Source organism: Arvicanthis niloticus, chromosome 9 (assembly GCF_011762505.2).
Source record: "Arvicanthis niloticus isolate mArvNil1 chromosome 9, mArvNil1.pat.X, whole genome shotgun sequence".
NCBI classification, from domain to species: Eukaryota; Metazoa; Chordata; class Mammalia; order Rodentia; family Muridae; genus Arvicanthis; species Arvicanthis niloticus.
Window position 1 is genome coordinate 28,096,723 of NC_047666.1, and position 21,620 is coordinate 28,118,342.

The 21,620-nt window shown below is 42.3% G+C and overlaps 1 protein-coding gene across 4 annotated transcripts in view; it reads right to left on the minus strand.

Annotated features, from left to right (window-relative positions):
• The window catches only part of Kbtbd12 (kelch repeat and BTB domain containing 12), a 77,676-nt gene that overhangs the window by 40,267 nt on the left and 15,789 nt on the right, over positions 1-21,620 (minus strand). For 3 of the 4 annotated variants that reach the window (XM_034511306.2, XM_076940086.1, XM_076940087.1), the window contains exon 4: positions 20,932-21,082. In XM_034511306.2, coding sequence (XP_034367197.1) covers positions 20,932-21,082 — 151 coding nt within the window. Of the gene's footprint in view, positions 1-5,919; positions 6,001-20,931; positions 21,083-21,620 lie in introns of those variants that run through there. The other variant, XM_076940088.1, reaches the window with a different exon arrangement.

Consider the following 21,620-nt stretch of genomic DNA (forward strand, 5'->3'; position numbering starts at 1 on the left):
TGAACAGACGGCCTAACCCCCTGGGGGGGCGACCCAGCTTACTGTGTGCTCTGTTTCTGTCCTGGCCCCTGAAGCCTGGACTCAGTCTCTGTGTCACCGAGTGTAATTTCACCTCAAGCACACTCCATTAGCAGCAGGCTTAATGAGCCTAGACTGAAGATGAATCTTGATTAGATAAATAATCAAATAAAGGCCTGATCTTTATTAATAAGTCAGTGCTGGTTCTGCAAGTACAGCCCTTTGATGCGGGGAAGCCTAGGGTGGGATCTGCATAGCTGCAGAATGTCAGTAAGTCAGCTCAGTGGCTTTCGCTTATGCCCTACCACAGTCTCTGAACATGACTTTCCCTTACCCAAAAGCAAGCAACCCCATTCATGGTGAACAAAAATTATCTTAATCGGCCATGCCCAAATGCATCCCACATGTAAAATACATGACTAGATCATTCAGGGGTGGGAAGGAGAAGACAATTACAACTTGTCTCTACTCTTTCTTCATTTTATTCCTGCAAACATGAAGATTGCCTCTTCCGATGTTGGGCTATAATAGCTTCTTTCATTTCTGGGGGTGTGTGGGAGGCAGCCTGTCCTTCCACAGAGAGCCCAGCAGACAGCTGGCTGAAGGCACAGGGACTAGCCAACCAGTTGCCCATGGATCTCCGGCACACCCTTCCCCTTCAGGCCTGCCTCAAGGTGGCAGGCTTATTCTACTCTGATCTGGGCTTGTTCCAAAGCAGGAGAGAGATTTCACAAACAGTTCTGGCAAACTCCCAAAGTTGCTTGCATTGCTAAGCCAGACTTGGGGGTGGGGATGACTGTGGGTGGTGGTGGTGAGGCACCCACCTGCCTTGGTGAAAGCATATGGGCTATTAGAAACAGATCCCGGTTCACACTCTTATGTCACTACTTGATAGCCAAATGAAGTTGATTGATTTAATTCTTCTAAGCCTCAATCATTCTCACCCATAAGCTACGAATGATGATACCAATCTTATAAGATGTGGCAAGGATCAAACGTCTTAGATAATAACAAATAAAGAGAGAAAGCCGGGACCTCTGAGCACTCATGGGTATCACCGAGGGAACTTTCTTTTACACAGTTCCTCTTGTGGATGGCATCCTGACACACATGCACACACATACTCTGATGATGACTATTTTATTTCATATTTGAAAGCCACTGAGCTGACTTACATATATGTTGGGTTTTACATATACGAGTGTTTATTTTAAATTGTTGAAACTTGTCCTAAATTGAATTATTATGTGTACTTGAATTACTGAATTTTTGCTGGTTTACTGATGTAGGGTCAAATGCTCTTAGACAGGTCTTTTGAATCTGGGTAGCTTGTCTGACAAGCTGTGGTAGTGCATGCCTATAATCCCAGCAACTTGGGAAGCCGTGGCAGGATGATTGCCATGAATTTGAGCCTAGCCTGGGCTATATAGTAAGTACAAGGCTAGCCCAGACTACACAGTAAGTATCAATCCAGCCAGGGTTACAGAGTAAGACATCAGGCATCAGGAGTCTCCCTCGGATTCTGCAGAGCCACTCACCTGGCCATAGTGTTTGAGCTGTAAGAGCTGTGGGGAAGATGATTCCAGAAATCATCAGCTTCTCGGAGAAAAAGTAACCCATGTCTGAGCCGCCAGGCTGCCTTCTGACTCACGACCCGAGCCTCTGCCTATCAATGGGATGCTTGTTGCAGTTTGCCTCGCTCTCATGCAGGTTGTCAGCTCTCTGATCGCCCCCAGAGGTACTTTAGAATTCTAGGTTTCAAGCTTAAAGCCTTAAAAAAAAAAACCCACCAGCTTGTCAGTTTCTAGAGCCCAACACAAGGGTTCTTGGGTATTTTCAGTTAAAAAGTTCTTTTCTGCCTCTTATCAAATCCTGGATAATATATGTTAGGCATTGTTAGCCAACAGCATGCCTTGGGTTCAGAGAGCTTGGGTTGATGATTCTCACATATTTTTCACCAGACTGAGAATGCATTTTATTTACAACCCAAGCAGAATATCACAACCCACTCTTCCAAATCTCAAAATCTCAGGAAAAAAAAAAAAAACAGAAAAAGAAGCCCAAGTTTCATCTGTTAGAGCTTGATTTTGGAGAGAAAACCCCATAAATCTGAACTGCTTTGTGCCTTCCAAGTAAAAATGCAGGGACATTCAGATAGTTCCAGAATGATGCAATCAAGAAAAAAAGAAGAAAAGAGAAAGAACTCAGAAAGCCAGTGCCAGTTAAGCTGCAGCTGAAAGTCCCATCCCATCAGACTGTGAGCAAGCCTAGGCTGTCCGTGTTCAGCCAGCACTGGGCAGCAGTGTTTCTATCCACACATCAGGGCTTTTCAGACCCTGAGCTCATCTTTCTGTCTCTTTCCTCACTGTGCCAGTGTGTACTGCAGGGCCTCCATAGGTATGAGGGTTGAGTCCCTAAGTGAGAACAGCTCAGGGTGACGCAGGGACAGTGACTCTGAGAAAGTTTAGAAGATGACCAGTAAAGACCACAACTGCCCCAAATGAATGGTACCAGTGTCCTCTGTATCTCCCTAAGTCACCAGCTCTGTAGACTACCTATTTCCATATTGATTTCTTTCTCTGAAGGAGCATAAGGCTCTGGATAACCCAGGTCCTGCCCTCCTAACAGCCCTGGCTTTCTTTCCTCTCTGCTCAACAGTTCCCCATATAGTCCAGATCTTTCTCCCTGACCCTTTCGCAGGCTGTGTTCTCTGACACCACCTCCCCAGCCTGACATACTCCCGAACCTTTATGGCCTAGCTGGCTTATACTCTCTCAAAAAGTCAATCCTGTCTCAATACAGAATAAGACTTTGTTCCTTGAATAGAATTCAAAGTTTCTAACAAAACATATGTTCTCTCCCTCCCCCTTCTCTCTTCTTTCTCTCTTCCCCCTCCTTCTCTTTCCTGTTAGGTTGGCCTGTAAGCTCCCTGAGGACAGAACCCCCAGTACTTTCTTCAATGAGACTGAGGTGAACACATGAATGGTCGTTTCCTCATCCTATTCCTAGGTCACCTGTTTGCTGATAACTAACTAAAATGATGCAAGTTCTGAGTGCAAAACACTCAGTGTTCAGTGCCTGGGCAGCTTTAGAAGCAGACTGTTCCGTGGAGACTGTAGGTGGGCCTTCTCCCCAGGCTTACCTGCCTATCAGGAGGATTAACCTCTCCTGATGTGGGTAGGCCTACCTAACAGGGTACAGACCAAATTCCTACTAATGCCTATACTAAGGCCTGTCAATCAAATATATCCCAGCTCAAAAAGCAGAGAAGGCACGAGACAAACGTCCTACAAAGTATGGTGTATTTCCTGAGGTGCCAAGCATGGTGTCTTTCTCTTACATAGGGCTAGACGGAATTTACTAGATAAAAATTTGAAGAAACAAAGACCAGAATTGGAGAGATGGCTCAGCAGAAAAAGCATTGGATTTGCATACCATCTGACCCACGTTTGCACACCAGATGACCTTAGTTTGAATCTTAGCTGCATCTGGTGCCACATATCTATAATTCCAGGACTCCTACAGGGGAGTAGGAGGTAGAGTGGGAGGCAGAGACAGAAGAATGCCTGGAATCTCACAAGCCATCTAGCCTGGAGTGTGCAGTGCAGCAAAAGAAACAAGAAGGGAGACCTCAACTCAAAGTGAAAAACAAGAACCAACTCCTGAAAGCTGTCTTACACACACACACACACACACACACACACACACACACACACTTATTAAAAATACTAAAACCAGAATCCTACTCTCATGGATTTTGAACTTATGATTTTTAATATGTTTATTTTGTTTTATGTGTATGTATGTATGTATGTACCCCACATGTACACTAGTGTCTGCAGAAGTCAGAAGAGGGCCTCAGATCCACTGGATCTGGAGTTACAAAGGGTTGTGAACCACCATATGGTACGGGGGACCAAAACTCTGATCTTCTGCAAGAAAAAACAGTGTTCTTAACCTTGAAGACCTCCAGCCTGAATTTTTTTTTTGTTTAAAAAAAAAAAAAGGATTCTAAGAATCTTTCTTGGTCTATTTACTTTGTGTCTAAGTAAAATGATTTCTATAAAGCAGAACTTGAATTACTTGCTTCTTTATATAAGAAACGACAGATGACAGAGGACCGGAGTAAGAAAACATGAATTAGTTTAAACTAACTGAATATGCTTTATCCAAAATGACAGGGTGTATTTTTGTTGCTGTTGTTATTGTTTTCTTTTGAGGCAGGATCTGACTTTGTAGCCTTGGTCTCTTAATGTAGCTTTGAACTCTCAGTGATCTGCCTGCTTCTGCCTCTTAAGTACTGGGGTATCGGGTTCGTGTGTACCAGTATGGCCGGCCTTCCATGTATATGACATAAATGGCACATTAGACAACTTTAAGGCTTTTGTTTTCAACAGATTTTCCTTGTTGACAGCTTTTTAACATTTTGTTACCTCTTCCTCCTAAAAGTAACATGGAATAGTATAACGCATTGATGCTTTCCTGAAAGTACAGGGAGACATCATTGGTGAGCTGGCACTGTCCTGGATCATTCTTGCCTATTCTCAGTAATGTCACTGGCACTGCTCCCTGGTGAAGCTTCCTAACATCCTGACTTCAGAATCAGAAGCATTTATAAAAGATTTATTGTTATCTTTTATTTATGTATAAGTGTGTTTTTATGTTTGTGTATGTCAGAAGAGGACATCAGATCCCCTGAAGCCAGAGTTAAAAGCAGTCTGTGAGCGGACTGAAGTGAGTGACAGGAACTAAACTCTAGTGTTCTTAACCATTTCCAGCCCTCAAAACCACTTTAAACTTCTAATTAACTGTGAGCAATTTAAGATTTCCTGTGCCCACTTCATATTTGTATCAGACACCAGGCAATAACCAGTGTCTGGTTTCTGTGTTTTGTTCCTAAGATACTCAGAGTCTTCTGGGAGGTTATATACATAAAACAGAGTGTTGTGGTTGCACGCTGATAGATGATCACGATGAAATATAGATACAGGCTCTTTGTGAACCTTTAGGGCATCTGTGATAGAATCTACTGCATTTAAGTTGTAGTCAAGTAACCATATGCAAGGTCTGGTCTTCTTAGTACTGCTAAGGATGCCGGATGGAAAGGGTTAATGTGTTTTTCATGCTTAGCTGGAAACACTCTGTAACTACGTACAAACAACAGTGAACCATTCACCCCAGCTGAGAGCTTCTTGGCCACTGAGGCACTTCATGCAGGACTTTGTTCTCAGAGCAAGGAGGCACTGAGGACAACCTATTTGACACTCTGACAGCAATAAAGCACATGTTACCCCCATTCAGCATGGGTGTAAGGAATGACATTTTAAGCAATAAAATCTTGTGCAAATCAGAGTGCAATCAGGCGGGCACTGGATCACTTATCAGGACACTTGGACCAAATGATGGAACGCTCAGAGCTAGCTGTGAGTAGACACACGGCACACATCCTGGTCTCTTCTAAACCAGCCCAGGGCTGGCTAAGGCAGCACAGAGTTAGTAAATACTCTGAGCATATGCCACCTATAGGGACAGTCTCACAATGTCTGTGTTCCCAAAGATCTATGGGATCCTATGATCCTTCACTCCAGAACTGCCTGGCAACTCACTTCTATCAGGTTCTCAGCATTTTTTTCAGACAGTCTGACAGGTATCTCCCAAGGGTAGAAGCCAGGTACATGCCATTTTAAAGCACAGCCTAGGTAATTCACATTACAATTGTATTAAAAAATATAAATTGTCAAAAGAAAAGACAAAGTCTTGTTACTGTGAAGCTTGTTACTCTCATAAAATAATTCACTGCTAAAGCGATCTTTCGGATGCATTTTCAGTGACAACATGGACTTTTATGTAACTCTTCCCTTCATTTCTCTTTAATGGCATTCAAGTCGAGCCAGACTCAGAGGACACTGTTATGTTTTCAGCAAGGCAACAATGGTTTGCAGCATTAGCAGTGTGGGAAGACTTGACATTGGCCATCTCCGTCTACAAGGAAATCAAAAGCCTCTATTTAAAAAATCGCCACGAGACCTCTACTGTGGCTTTTCTAAAGTAGAACTTTACATGAAGAAAGAATAGAACAGGATGCAGACATGGGGAAATTAATTTGGCAAACAAATGTTTACCAACTATTTGCTACATAAAGCCAGCACTTAGGTAAGAGGCAAGGGGGTAAACGAGAAGCTCTCTCCCCTGTGTAAGCGACAGGAACAGTGCAGGGGCAGGGCAGCCTTGTGCTCTGGAGAACCAGTGGTTCATCTGACGAAGGGTCACACAGTTAGAAGAGTGGCAGGGGAACAGGTTCACAGGGACGAGTGTCTGGGAGAGGTTTCTGGGGTTTCAGAATGCAGTGAAGTGGGGGCTACATGGAGAGCAGGGCTGCCTTGTGTGTACTGAAGGCTTCTGTAGGACTTTCTACAATCCATGAAGTTGATGTGGATTCTGTACTCACTTTGACTTTTCATAGTATCTACTTGATGGAAATCTAAAACATATAAATATGTACCTTCATTTCAGGAGCAAGCACACATTATTCAAAAGCCTAATTAACAGTGCAGGATTATAAAAAGTGCCTACTTCTTTATCTTACCCACCATGTGCTTCTGCGCAGAAAGAACCCCAGGGTCTCTTAGTAGGAGCTCATGACCAAGTTTACTTTTTTTCCTTTGAGAATATTTCTATTAAAACTTTGATCATGTTTTTCTTCTTTCAACTTCTCTCAGATCCTCCACACCTCCCTACTTTATGCTCTCTCTGTTTCAAAAACAAACTACAGAAACACAAAAGAAAACACCAGAACAAAAAAAAAAAATCAAAAGACCAGTAAAACTAAAAATATGTGAAAGTTAAAAACAACTAAACAAAAAGGCCACAGACGAACAAGCATGTCATTTGTGCTGGCCGACTACGCTGGCCGGGCACAGGACCTGCCGAGCATGGTAGATACACTTAATGAGCTATTAAAATGAGCTTTCTCTGTGCAAATGAAAACATTTTTTGCTTCAAGATTAAGGCATTTTAAAATCCACAGTTCCAGGGAGCACCCTTATTTGGTCTTTTCTGGGAAGGCCCAGTGGTTCCATCCAGCACACAGCACTGTCACTACCACAATGCTTCCCAAGACACAGGCCAGAGGAGACCCGTAAGAAGAAAGTCAATATGAAGACCAGGCAGTCTTAGCACCTGCACGGTTGGCCGTACCTTTACTCATAAGGCTCATACAGAATATTTAGATTAGTTTATGCTTTCTAGGAAAACACACCAATCACAGCACAGTACAGCTAATAAAATACACAAGTAGCCAAACGAACAGTGCAGTCTCTCAAAGAAGCTGCCCACATGTCTATCTTTATGTTAAGAGGGAAATCTAGAGAGGACATGCCAGAATCCTACCCCCAGGCCACTCTAACCAGAAGCCCAGAGAGGAAACAGAAACCAAGGAAGAAAACACCCATTCAACAAAGACAAAGGCAGAAATTGGCACCTTGACCTATAATCACTCCAAATCCAGATGCCAAAATGTCAGTGTAAGAACATAACAGGGCAACATGTTACCACTAGAGTCCAGCATTCCACTGCAGCAAGCCATGAATATTCTAGCACAGCTGAAGCACAAGAAAACAACCTTAAAAACAACTTTATGAAGGTGATAAAGGTCTTTCAAGAGGAAAGAAATAAATCCCTTAAAGAAATCAAGGGAAAGACAATCAAAAGACTGTAGGAAATAAATGAATCCCTTAAAGAATATCAAGAAAGCCAAGAAAATACAAGCAGGCATTTGAAGGAAATGAACAAAACTGTCCAAGACCTGAAAATAAAAATAGAAGCAATGAAGAAAATACAAACTGAGAGAATTCTGGAAATAGTAAATCTAGGTATAGAAACAGAAACTACAGAAGAAAGCATCACCAACATAATATAAGACATGGAAGAGAGAATTTCAAGTGTTAAAGACACAATAGAAGAAATAGATACATTGGTCAAGGAAAATATTAAATCTAAAATATTCTGGACACAAAACATCTAGGAAATCAGTTACACTATGAAAAGACCAAACCTAAGAATAATAGGAATAGAAGGAGAAGATTCTTAGCTCAAAGATCCAGAAAATATTTTTAACAAAAATCATAGAAGAAAATTTTCCTAACCTAAAGAAGGACATGCCTATAAAGGTACAAGAAACTTACAGAACACCAAATAGAATTAACCAGAAATGAAAGTCCCCTGTTACATAATGATCAAAATAATAAATACACAGAACAAAGAAAGAATATTAAAAGCTGCAAGAGAAAAAGGCCAAGTGACATATAAAGGTGACCTATTATAACTACACCCAATTTCTAAATGGAGACTCTAAAAGCCAGAGAGGCATAGACTTTAAGAGACCACAGATGCCAGCCCAGACTACTGTACCCAACAAACTCTCAATTACTGTAGGTGGAGAAAACAAGATATTCCACAATAAAGTGAAATTTAAACAATATCTATCCACAAATTCAGTCCTACAGGAGATACTGGAAGGAAAACACTAACCCAAGGATGTTAACCACACCTATAAAAACACAAGCAGTAAATAATCTCACATCAGCAAACCCAAAGAAGGACAACATACACACACACACACACCACTGCCGCCACCACCACCACCACCACCACCACCAAAATAACAGGAATTAGCAATTGTTGATCATTGATTATCTCTCAATATCAATGGACTAACGTCCCCAATAAAAAGACCCAGCCTAACTGAATGGATACTAAAACAAGATCCATCGTCTGCTGCATACAAGAAACACACCTCAACATCAAAGATAGCATTACTTCAGAATAAAATGTTGGAAAAAGATTTTCCAAGAAGGCAACCTGTAGATATTCAGGAAATATATCTATATAAAACTAATGCACTTGCCCCTTGACTAGTTCAACATCACCCCAGGAGCTCTTTTCATCTAAATTCAGTGTGTGTAAACATGCTTTTCAAAAGCAAACATGTCCTCCATTAAAAAATTAGAGTGAATTTTAACTGAAGCTCAAATTCAATTTTTTTTTTAACAACTGAAACCAAGTCTCCAGGGCTGGGATAAGGGTTAGCACCCTGCCACTGAATGCTTTTGTCTTTAGTGCCTGCAGCAAAAGTATATTCCTCACGGCATTTCTAGTGCTGCCCATGGGAAAGCATGTGTGTGAGCCACACAGAGCAGTGGGTGGTGAGAATGTGTAGCATGGCATCAACACAAAGTCACAGTGGAGGAGGCAGGCAGAGAAGGTGCAGTTGACAAATGCTCCAGCATAGCAATGACCTTTTAGGTGGCCGTACAGAAGTGTCCGGGCTGATCATTACCAGGGCTCGAGAGTACGCTAGACCTCTTACTACAAGTGATATTAATTAGTATACCCATCACTTACCACACACTTATTATTCAGCACTTGACACAATGCACTCTTGTGTCAAAACCAAATTACTTAATAATATGTATTTAAAAAAAAAAAGTCTTGGTAAGCAGGGTGACCTGGACCCAGAAAGATACATGCAGCTTATTCTCTCATAATTTTGGATTCTGATTCTTCATCTTTAGGTGGGAGTAGATAGTGTGGAGTAACCATATAAACTGGGCAAGTGGAAACGGTCCCAACACCATGGAAAGTGGAGGAGCTCGAGGGAGAGTATAGTAGGATGCATGCGCTGTGAGGGGAGAAATGAAGGAAGGGGAGGAAAAGAATACAGAGAGTTGGGAGGTAGAAGGATGTGTGAAAAAGCCATGAGTAAACATATTATCTCATATTCACTTAAAATACATTATTATGTAATGGTCCCCTGAGAGCCATAGACTAACAACCACCCCCACCACAGTGCCAAGCACAGGAAACCTCCTTTTAAAGTCAGGGAAGTGCAAGAGACTATCGCTCTCACTGTTGTCCTTGGCTGCCTCAGGACTTGTTGCTGAAGATGCCACACACTTAGGATGCAGGACTCGAGAGAATGGAGCTGGAACTGACCTCAAAGCCTCCTCACTGAGGACTCTCAGGGTATCTGAAGGTTCTATGACAACTGCCAAGGGAGAAAAGCAATCAGTTGTCCTGCCCCACTGTGATGTTTACAAACCATGACGACCATGGCAATATATCCTCAGTGGTGAAATAGTGTCACTCATTGCCCAGAAAGTCAGACTAATAGGTCACTGCTTAGTACACAGAGACAAACCATGAAAAAGTAAGTATGTGTCTGTGCACTGGCACAGTGACAGAGACCTGAAACTCTCCTAAAAGTGTGTGATCTCATGGTCTAGTTTCATATATGGTCTGTAGAGATACACAGCTGTCTGAAGTATGATCCTATGCACATTGTGTAGAATGCATGGAGAAGCTTGCCTGTGCAATGTGACAAACACGAAAGATGATGGCATGGTAAGCAGCAGCAGTGACAAGGACTGAGGACTGGGGTGTGGCTTATGGCAGAAGAACCTGCCTGGTGTGAAGCAGGGCTTTAGGTTCCATCCCCAGCACTAAAGAGATAACCAAAGGTACATACTTAGCAATAAGAAAGAAAAGAAGAACCAGCCAGATCTGGTAACCTGAGGCCTCTTAGTTCATAAGAAAGGGGTGAAGGATAGTCACATGACTCAACAGCAATGGGCATTACTCATATGTAGAAGAGGACAACCTTTGCTGATATCTCCTCCTCTCTCTGTCTCTGTCTCTCCATATATATGAGTGTGTACATATACATTTATGTATATATACATATGTGTGTGTATATATATGCATGTATGTTTTTGCATGTATATTTTCACATGCATGTGCTGGCATGTAAAGTCCTGAAGCTGATATCAAGTGGCTGCTTTCCACTTGTTTACTGAGGCAGGGTCCCTCACTGAACACAGAGCAATTCCTGCTAGTCTAGTTATCCAGCTTGCCTAGGGGAAGCCCTTGTCTCTTCTCCACAGTACTGGGATTACTGACAGCCATCAAACTTGCCTGGCTTTTACCTGAATTCTGTGGATCAAATTCTTCAAGCTTATTGGCATGTGCCTTATCCACTGAGATGACCCAGACAGCCTCTAGTGATAACATATTTAAAAAAATTATTTAACTTTGAAATTGAACCAATTTGGACTTGAATTCTAGACTTAATCCCACTATTTGCATAATAAATATAATCAGAAAGAAGAACTTACAAAATTATGTGTATGTGTGTAAGGGTGTGTATACATGGGTTCAATGTCAACAGAAGCCAGAGACATCAGATCCTGTGGGACTAGAGTGAACCACCTGATGGGGTGTTAGGAATCCAAGTTGGGTCCTCTGTAAGAACAGTATGTACTCTTAACCACTGAGCTATCTCTCCAGCCCTAAGAACTTACTTTTGTAATATATTTTGAGAACTAAAACAATACATTATTGTAAAGCTACTAGCAGTTACTAGCTCCTCAATAAATATTCTGCATGGAAAATTTTTCACTAAACAGATGAAATTATGGTAATACGAAACAATTTTTTTTTTCTTGATAAAAATGTTACAGGATTTAGGCACTCAAACAGGTTAGCATCAAGAAGATGCTTTTTGGAAAATGTGGAATTTTTCATTTCTCAGCCTCTGGGCCTGAATCAGGCTCTCAAACCACTCTTTCTACCTGAAATAAGAGTCTCAGAAAAAGATACATCAGGTTGGAAAATCGCTGATTTAGAAGCATTTTTTTCAAAAGCTCAGAAAGGCCTAAGAATAGGATACACACCCATTAGGGAGTGATACAATTTTGATCTGGAGTGTCAACTAAAGACTCAGGTCTTAACTGCCTGTTATCAGCATGAGGAACTGTTGGGAGGTGGCAGAACCTTTAAGAAATGAAGCCTTGGCCCCTGGGGTTTAGTGCAGTTGCAAAGTGCCTGAAAGGCCCTGCATCCAGTCCTCAGCTCTGGAAAATAGAAAAAATGGAGAGAAGCTCTGAGGATGAGGGAGGAAGTCAGCCATTGGAGGTCTGAAAGAACTGCAGGGACAAAAGTGGAGAAGAGCCTGAGGAAAAGGAGGTCCAGTGACAGGCCCAAATTGGGATCCAGTTCAAGGGGAGGCCCCAAGGCCTGACACTATTACTGAGGCTATGGGGAACTCACACAAAGGGGCCTATCATGACTGCCCTTCAAAAGACCCAACAAGCAGCTGAAAGAGTCAGATACAGATATTTGCACCCAACCAATGAACAGAAGCTGCTGACCCCTGTGGTTGAATTAAAGAAAAGCTGGAAGAAGCTGAGTAGGAGGGTGACCCTCTAGGAAGATCAGCAGTCTCAACTAACCTGGACCCCTGAGATCTCAGACACTGAGCCACCAACGACACCAGCTGATATGAGGCTCCCAACACACATACAGCAGAGGGCTGCCAGGTCTAGACTCAGTCGGAGAAGATGCACCTAACTCTCAAGAGACTTGAGGCCCCAGGGAGTGGGGAGGTCTGGTGGAGTGGGGGTGGAGGGACATCCTCTCGGAGATAGAGGGAGGAGGTATGGGATATGGAACATTCAGAGGATAGACTGGGAGGGGGATAAAGTCTGGATTGTAACAAAGACTAAAAATAAAAAGATATCCCTGATGGTATTTTTTCTTTACTAGTTACTAAATGATGATGACAGTTCTAATTTAGGAATCTGGTTCTCCTAAAACATTGCTTGTGTGGCTAGTTTGTAATGAGGCATAGAGATATTTTACACCAATGTTGGCAATGGTGATAAAACACAACAAAGAGAAAATGTGCTTGCATTGAGAAGGGGGAAGATAAAATCTTCCTGGAATAGAATGGTAACCATTATGAGATCCAAAGAAAATACCATTGGTGCTGCTGCTTCACAGAGATCACATGTTTCCCCCTCTGGAGCTCAGCTCTGTGATGTCCACCAGGACTAATTCCCTATTAGGGACTTCACCTTCTGTGAAAAATTGAAAGTGATAAGGTCCCTGAGACAAATGAATACTGAGAATAGATACCCAAGGATAACAGTCCCTGCTACAGGGATGCTCAATTTTTGTGGTCCTCAAAATTCACCCCAGGCCTCTCAGGACACAGGACACCAACTCAATTCCTTTGCTCAGGAATTTATGAACAAAAGCAAAGCCTACGGTTTTCTGTTACTATAAAGGTCCATGCTGTCGTGGACACTTCATCTGAAGCTGCATTAGCATCACAGATAATTCTCAGAACAATTTCTCTCCAAGCAAGATGAAAGGCAGACTGCCACTGGGGAGGCATGAGGCCATTCCTAGGACTTGACTTCATCAATAGACCTGGAAAGACCTAGATCACTCCACCAGAGTGCCCTCATCTATACCTATACCTACACACACACACACACACACACACACACACACACACACACATAACTAAAAATGAATCTTTTTTTAAAGAGGGAAAACAGATGAGAAATGACACAATCCTATATGTAAAAAACTTCTGAATCCATAAAACATTTTAGAATTGATAAGCTGAGTAAAGTTTTAGAAAACAAAATTAATGCAGAAAAATCGATTGTGTTTCTTTGTGCTAAGAACATCTTATCTGAAGAGACAATCCAATATGTCGTAGCATCAAATAGGATAAAATAGTAACTGTAACCATGACACCTACAAAATGCAGATGAAAGACATGAAGGAAGACATAAATAATGCTTTTCCATGCATTGAGAGGATTAATATGTGTGGATCACTTGGAGTGACATAAGAATCCAATGCAATCCTCATTAAAATCCCAAAATTGTTCACATAAATTGAAAAGGCAATCTAAAATTCATATGGAACTATAAAAGTTCTTGAATTGCCAAATTATCATGATAAATAAGAAACCTGGCAAACAACTTCCTGATTTCAGATTGTATTAAAAGCTATAATGACCAAAACAAAGTGGTTCTGGTACAAAAATACACACATAGCCCAACAGAACAGAACAGAGAACCCAGAAATAAACCTGAGCATATGGTCAAATGTTTCTGACAAGGTGCTGGCAACACACAGTGGAGGGAAGGAGAGTTTCTTCAACAAACACTGCTTGGAAAACTGCCTACCTACATGTAAGAAGCAGGAGCCCTTTCATGTATCATACACAAAAGTCAGCTCTGATGGATTAAGGACCAAAACACAAGATCGGAATCAATGAAAGTTGCAGAAGAGAACACAGGAAAGACTGCTTTACATTGGCTTTGAAAATAATTGTTTAAAGATGATGCCCAAACCTGAGGCACTAACAGAAAAGCAAAACAGACTACGTCAAACCAGAAAGCTTCTATATGGCAAAAGAAACAACCAACAAAGTAAAAAAAAAAAAAAAAAAAAGGCTAATATTCAAATATATATATATAAGGGGCTAATATTACCCAATAATAAAAACCCAAACAACTTGATTAAAATGAGCAAAGGACTCAAACAACGCCTCCCCCCCGAAGACATACAATGTCCAACAGACATAAGAAAAGGCACTCACTATGTCAAAACCACAGTGAGGTCTCACTTCAACCCATTAGGAAACTTGTCCAAAGGCTAAAAGGCAAATGCTGGCCAGGATGTGGAGGAGCAGGGGCTTTGAACATGGTTTGTAGGAATGACAGTTGGTACAGCCTATGGAAGACAGTATTGATATTTCTAGAAATTGAAAAAAAAGTACACCCAATCCTTCTTCTGGGAAACTCCTCTTCTGTGGGGGAATAAAAGCACTTCAAAAAGATATGTGTGTTCCTGCATTGCAGTACTTCGCACAAGAGCTAAGATGTAGAGACAGCCTAAGTGTCTGTTAATGGATGACCAGCTAGAAACGAAGGGTTGTTTAAGTTTAGGAAGGAGAACTCCATGCTGGGGAGATGGTTCAGAGGGCAGAAGGTGTGCTGTACAAACCCAAGGACCTACATTCAAATCCCCAGAATATACATACAAAATGGGTAAAGTGTCAGGCCTTCCAAGAAGTTTGGGGTGAGGGTAGAGACAGGCAGATCCCCAGAAGCTTGCAGGCTAGCTAGCCCAGTGAAGGCAGCACAAAAACAGAGGCACCGCCTCAAAACAAGGTGCAGGGTGAGGACCAACACCCAGGGCTGTCCTCTGACTTCCACGTACAAGGCATGCTTTCTTTCTTCTTTCCCGCACCCCACACCCATTACACACACACACACACACACACACACACACACACACACACACACACCATATGCACAGATACACACACCATATGCACACATAGGAGATCCTGGCACCTGTAACAACATGGGTAAGGCTGGCAGATCTTACACTAAATGAAACAAGAAACAAACACACTCTCCAGGACTTTTCATATGTCGAATCAGACAGACGTATAATATTATGGCTACCAGAGCTAGAGAGGTAGGGAAATAGAGATACTGGCCAAAGGGTCCAGACCTGCCTCGCCCCAGAGTATCTTTTCAGTCACTGCATGTATTTTCTGAACTTTTTACGTTATTCCTTTCATAGTTTTTCTTTGAGGTTTGCAAAAATACGTACTTTTTTTTTGTCTTATCATTTGAGGCTGTCTTATGCTGTAGCCCAAGGCTAGCTTCAACAGAATTTGTAGCAATCCTCCCGCCTCAGCTTTCTAAGTTTGAGGATTACAGGTGTGAGACACAGCACTGACCAAAATATGTACTTAACATTTCATGGTCTACCATAAACCAGTGCTTTACAGGTTCTCCCAGGCACCCTCTTATGCTAGATCAACCTGTCTCACTTTTCATATCTATCTACACTGAAAGCTGTAAAATATGACAATTTTTACTTTCAGTCAGCAATCATATTTTTGAGAATTCCAAAGCAGGACATTGCACTTGCCCAGACATTTGCCATCCTACTAAGCTAGGCTCATTCCATCCTCATGTTCTGGGTTTGTACATGGCACCCTTCCCTTCTGCCTGAATCACTTCCTTTAGCAGACACATTCTTATCATCACTTTCCTTTATCTTTCAGTTCATCTCTTTACGCCCACTCGTGATGGAGGCTTTCAGGGGACGCTGAATTCTGCATTGGCTCGTCTTCCCTGTTAGCACTTTAGCTGTGCTTGCCTGCCTCCTAGCTCCTGTGGTTTCTAAGCACACGCCTCTAGTCACCCAGACTGTGTCCCCCCTTACACAATTCAAGGATTTTTTCCTGCTTGCTCTTCTCTGCCCTTGGCTTTCTGCAGCTAGCTGGCTATGTAACATGGGTGTGGGCTTTATGGATTTATTCCTTTGGGGGTTGTTCAGCTTCTTGAGTCTGAGTTTATAACTTTAAGCACATTTGAAGTTCTTAAGACATTATTAAATAATTTTGAGGACTGGAGAGATGGCTCAGCAGTTAAGAGCACTAGCTGTTCTTCCAGAAGACCTGGGTTCAATTCCCAGCACCCACATAGTGGCTCACAACTGTCCGTAACTCCAGTTCCAGGCCTTCTGACATTCTGTCACAGACATGCATGCAGGAAAATCACCAATGGACAAGAAATAAAAATAAATTCCATATTAAATAATTTTGAGCAGGCTATACTCTTGGTATTTGAGTTTTGGGGTCCCAGAGACATAACTTTGAGGCCCTTTATAATTGTTCTACAGCTCCTTTGGTTTTAACCCTTTCCTGTGCCACCCAGACTCCATAGCTCCTACAATCCATGTTTGCATTTCCTGACTCTTGCTCCTGTCATTAACCCTCAGCTTTCGCGTCCATCCCTGGAGCTTCTTGATCCGACCAACAATATTTTCTGTTTAAAAATGTCTACTTTGTTTTTCTTTACATCTTCTATTTCTTTGCTGAGGTTTTTCTATTTTAGTACTCATTTCAAGAATGCTCACTGTCTATAAATACACATAGAATATACATATGTACATTTTAGCATTTTAGAGGAGCTGCTTTAAGGCCTTCAAAAGATGATTCATGCGTTTATGCCTTTTCTGTCATTACTGCTGCTTTTTCCAAGTGATTCAAGATTTTCCAGGTTTTTCTGTTTGCTGAATAAGAATTGTGTCCTGAGTATTCTTATATTTTTGGTTGTGAGCCTAGCCTTTAACGGCTGAGCCATCTTTCCAGCCCTGTCCTGAGTATTCTGACCATAACACTCAGGAGCTTACATAAACCTGAGCAATAACAATGGTTTTCTCTCCTCTGTTCTCTCCCTCTCCCTCCCTGTCTCCTGTCTCCTCTCCCTTCCCTTCCTACTTTGTCCCCCTTTTCAACATTTGAACTGGTAGGTACAGGATGGAAGGCTCCATCTGCTTTCCGTGCACTGTTTGCGTGTCTGCTTAGAGTTCACGCGTGCACAGTACTCTTTGATGCTCTCTACAAAGTTCATCATCTGGGGAATGAGCAGAGGCCTGGGCCGTGCTCAACCATAATTTTAGCTCTCAGCGTGTGTAGTATGAGAGTATCGGCGCCGGCATCACTGGAGGTGAGCCCTGGGAGTCCACTACCCAAGACTCCATGAGGCTAACATCTCAGGTCTCTCCTTGTACTGGTTCTCTGGCTAGACCAGGATTCTAGTCTTCTCATTCAGGCACACTTAGCTCTGATTGGCCTAAACGGCAAGATAGGAGGGAGGGCAGGAGAGATAGCCAGAAGATAGAAAGAAAGCAGTGTGAAACTCCTATTCTGAGAATTGCAAGTTTCCTCTTCAGTAATTCAGGCCAGAACGACATGGCTTCTCTCAGAGCTCTGTCTGCACAATATGTTCTTCTGGGTTTCAGCTGAGGTGAGTCCAGATTAGGGTACACAGGAGGGAAACTGAGTGCTTCAGCAGCCCCAGTGCTCCTTCCTGACACACCTGTCTCTCAAGTGTCTTTTGCATACATTTCAGCCACGTTCTGTGGTGCTATTGAATGGGAAGACTGGGTTCCTCTGCTTGCTCCATTCACCTCAGCTGGAAACTAGATATTTTTTGTTGTTGATTAAAATAAATTTTGTCTATCATCAATACAGCTAAGTTATTATCATCTAGTTAGAATTTGTCTGGAATATACTTTCCAATTAAGCCCTTTGACACCACAGCCTAAAGATGTAGTTCCCTCCCACCAGGACCCATCTTCTACTATTTCTGTGACTGCGTAACAGTGCTACATGGTGGCTAGGCCGTCAACACATGAGATGTAGGGGCAGTGCTCAGTGAAAGGCTGTTACAGCATCTGAACACTTGCAATGCAGAATCCTGATTACATCTTATTTTATAATAATAAAATGTTTATTAGACCAGAGACAGTGAGAAGCCAAGAGCTTAAGTTCTCCCCACTCTGAGGCTGGAGGATTCCTCAGATTAACACACTGCTGCCTCTCTGGTAAGGAGGTGCCGCCGACTGTTCTTTGGGAGTCCTCTGCAGTCTGCACAGGAAGTGCATTAAATCTAGTAGAGAACAATGAGAGGCCTTATAATAGTTTATAGTAATTGACAGAGATCTCCAAGCACAGTGGGGTGTATGTAGCTAGCCTAAAACAGACAGTCAAAAACCAATGGTGAAGATTTTGTTTCTCTAAGTCATTCAGACCAACGGTGTTAGGGTTCTGCATATTTGCCCCAATTCCAATTACAACTAAGACCATAGAAATGAAACAAAACTTGAGTTTCATATCACTACAAAGCTTATATACAAGCTTAGAATTAAGCATAAATGTTGGGCAAGGTGACTCCTTGGGAGTGAATTTTACAGGTGGCAAGACTTATTGAGATGGTTATGGATCCAGTTCCTGGTTCTGGGTATCTAGAAGTAAGATTAAAAGCTACTAGTTGGTCTCCCCACTTCTGGCTTCTCCTGGTCTTTGACCTGTTTGTAGCCTCATTGCACCAGTCTTCCCAAACATCCTCTAATCAGCTTGCTTCCTGTGGTTTCTCGATGTTCTACATTAAGTCTTCATGGCTTCCATAATGTGTTTTCAGTGGATATGGTCTGACATGTCCCCAGAGGCTCACAGTTTGAATACTTGGTCTCCATCCTGTGGTGCTATTTCAAAGGTGGTGGAGCCTTTAGGAGTCAGGGTCTGCCTGGCTGTACTGGCTGATTTTGTGTGTCAACTTGACACAAGCTGGAGTTATCACAGAGAAAGGAGCCTCCCTTGAGGAAATGCCTCCATGAGATCCACCTATAAGGCATTTTCTCAATTAGTGATCAAGGGTGGGAGGGCCCATTGTGGGTGATGCCATCCCTGGGCTGGTAGTCCAGGCTTCTATAAGAAAGCAAGGTGAGCAAGCCAGGGGAAGCAAGACAGTAATTAACATCCCTCCATGGCTTCTGCATCAGCTCCTGCTTCTTGACATGCTTGAGTTCTAGTCCTGACTTCCTTTGGTGATGAACAACAATGTGGAAGTGTAAGCTGAAAAAATTCATTCCTCCCCAACTTGTTTCTTGGGCATAATGTTTGTGCAGGAATAGAAAACCTGACTAAGACACTGACTAAAGTAGGTTACTTGGAGTGGACTTAGAAAGTCATATCCACCACAGGTTTCTGTCACATTTTTGCTTCCTGGTCCATGCCATGAGAACTAGTCACTACATCCCACGTCTACCACAGACCACCGTCATGTACCTTCTATAGTGGACTGAAATCCTTCTGATACCATGAGCCACAGTTACCTATGAGCCACAGTAAACCTTCCTTCCTTTCCGCTGCTTATATCAGGTGTTTAGTCCCAGTGATGAGGAGAGCCAGGGAGCAGTGCACTGCACCGCTGGCTCGGCTCTGTCCACATCTGGCTCATTCCTGCTCCTTGACCCTGCCCCCCTTCCTGAAGCATAGCACATACTCTTCTTCCACGGACACAAATGCCCTTTACATGCCCTTTTGCTCACCCAGTGGACACTCTCAGTGCTATGAAGAGTGGGCTTCCAAGACCGCTTCTAGGTGCCCTTTCCCACAGTCATCCAAAAGACATCATCATTTGATTACACATCCAGCCTAGATGAGGTTCCCAGTTAGGGAGAGCTCTCATTCTGGTTATAACAAATAAGGGATATTTATCTAGAGGAAAAATTTAATTATAATTGTGAGTCTCTTAACTGAGATAATCATAAATTATGTTTCACAATTATTCTTAAATAAAACAATTTTAATATTTGGGTATATGAATCGCTTTGTCCCATGCTGTGAAAACAGCCCAAGATAACAGCCTGCATTTCCTGTTTTTTCTTTTTTAAATAGTCTCCCTTAGAGACCTGGCTTACTTTCACTCCAGAGCTCATCTCTTTGCTGTCATTTCTTTGCTTCCTATCACCTCCTGACTTTCCAGCCAGCCGCTCACAAAAACAGAAGGACATATCCCAGTCTTCCTATATTCTGGGGAGCGGGGTGAGGTGTATGACAGGGTGATAGGAGAGGTCAGAAAGAAGACACATGTTCTGAAGACTAAGACGTGATGAAGCAGGAAGATGCAGGGAATGAGGAAGGGGACGGGACCTACAGGAGATTTCTAGACTTCTTACCAACCACAGAAGTTTCTAGTGAACTGCAGTCTTTCACCAGCCCCTGCTAGGTTAGTACAGACGACATGTATTCAAGAGCAGAGGGGGAAATTCATCCATGGCAAAATTACTTTGGTGGTATGTCTTTAGAAATTTGGAGGTTTCTGTGGCAGTCTGCCCTGCCATGGCATTCTCTTTAACAACACAATCACAGTTGGCTGCAAACCCACATCTCACCAACTGAAAATGGACAAAGGCTTCTCCTACCTCATGAGCCTGTGTCCAGTAGGGCAGCTCTCTGCTGCTTTTGCATCCCAAGGCCCTTGAAGATGCCATAAAAACAGTTTTCCCTCTAAGACTTAATCTTATTTGACTTTTGCTCCAGAAAACAATAAATACCTTTTCGCCACTTATGCATATATATTTAAACTAAGATACAGGAGGAAGGGAAACTTTTGTTTCCACAGTAATACACTGTTGGAGTAATAAAAGTGGCTACATTCTGAGCAATCTGCTGTTTCTTACCCAGAACATAGATCTCACTGTTGACGACGGCTGCACTGAATCGGTATTTAGAGTACTGCATGGGTGCCCGCTCTCTCCATTGATCTTGGCTGGGGTCATACTGCAACAGTTTGTTGCTTAATCGATCGGGCTCTTCATCAGGGAGATCCATCTGTATGAAATATGACAGCAAATGTAGCAGCAGACCACTTAGAGGCCTTTGTGAGCACTCAGATGCAATTAATCAAAGCAGAGGCGGAGGAGATGAATGGAGGCTAACTGTCTCCCTCAGACTCACAGAGTTGCTGAGCCCTGAGACTGGGGTTGTGAGCACTCTGTCAGCATCAGGGGATTCATATGTGCAGTGGGTCTAACTTGCTGATTTATAGCAATCAGTGATTTTCACACTGAGACAGCAAAAACGAAGCAATTGTAAAATCTTCATAAAAAAGCAAAGCATGTTCTCTTGAACAGTGTATAAAGTAAATCCTATCCTTAGCAAACGTCACAGTTGTGAATTTTAACTGTATTCATAAAGAATTAATTTTAATAATCCATAATGCATTTTAAAAATATTTTCTACCTTATAAAAAGTTTCTAACCTATAAAAAGTTTCAAAACACTTTTGCTGTTTTAGTAATTAGAGGGTTTTAGACCCTAATTATAAGCTATATGTAAATAACCTGATTTCAAATTTTAAGATAATAGGA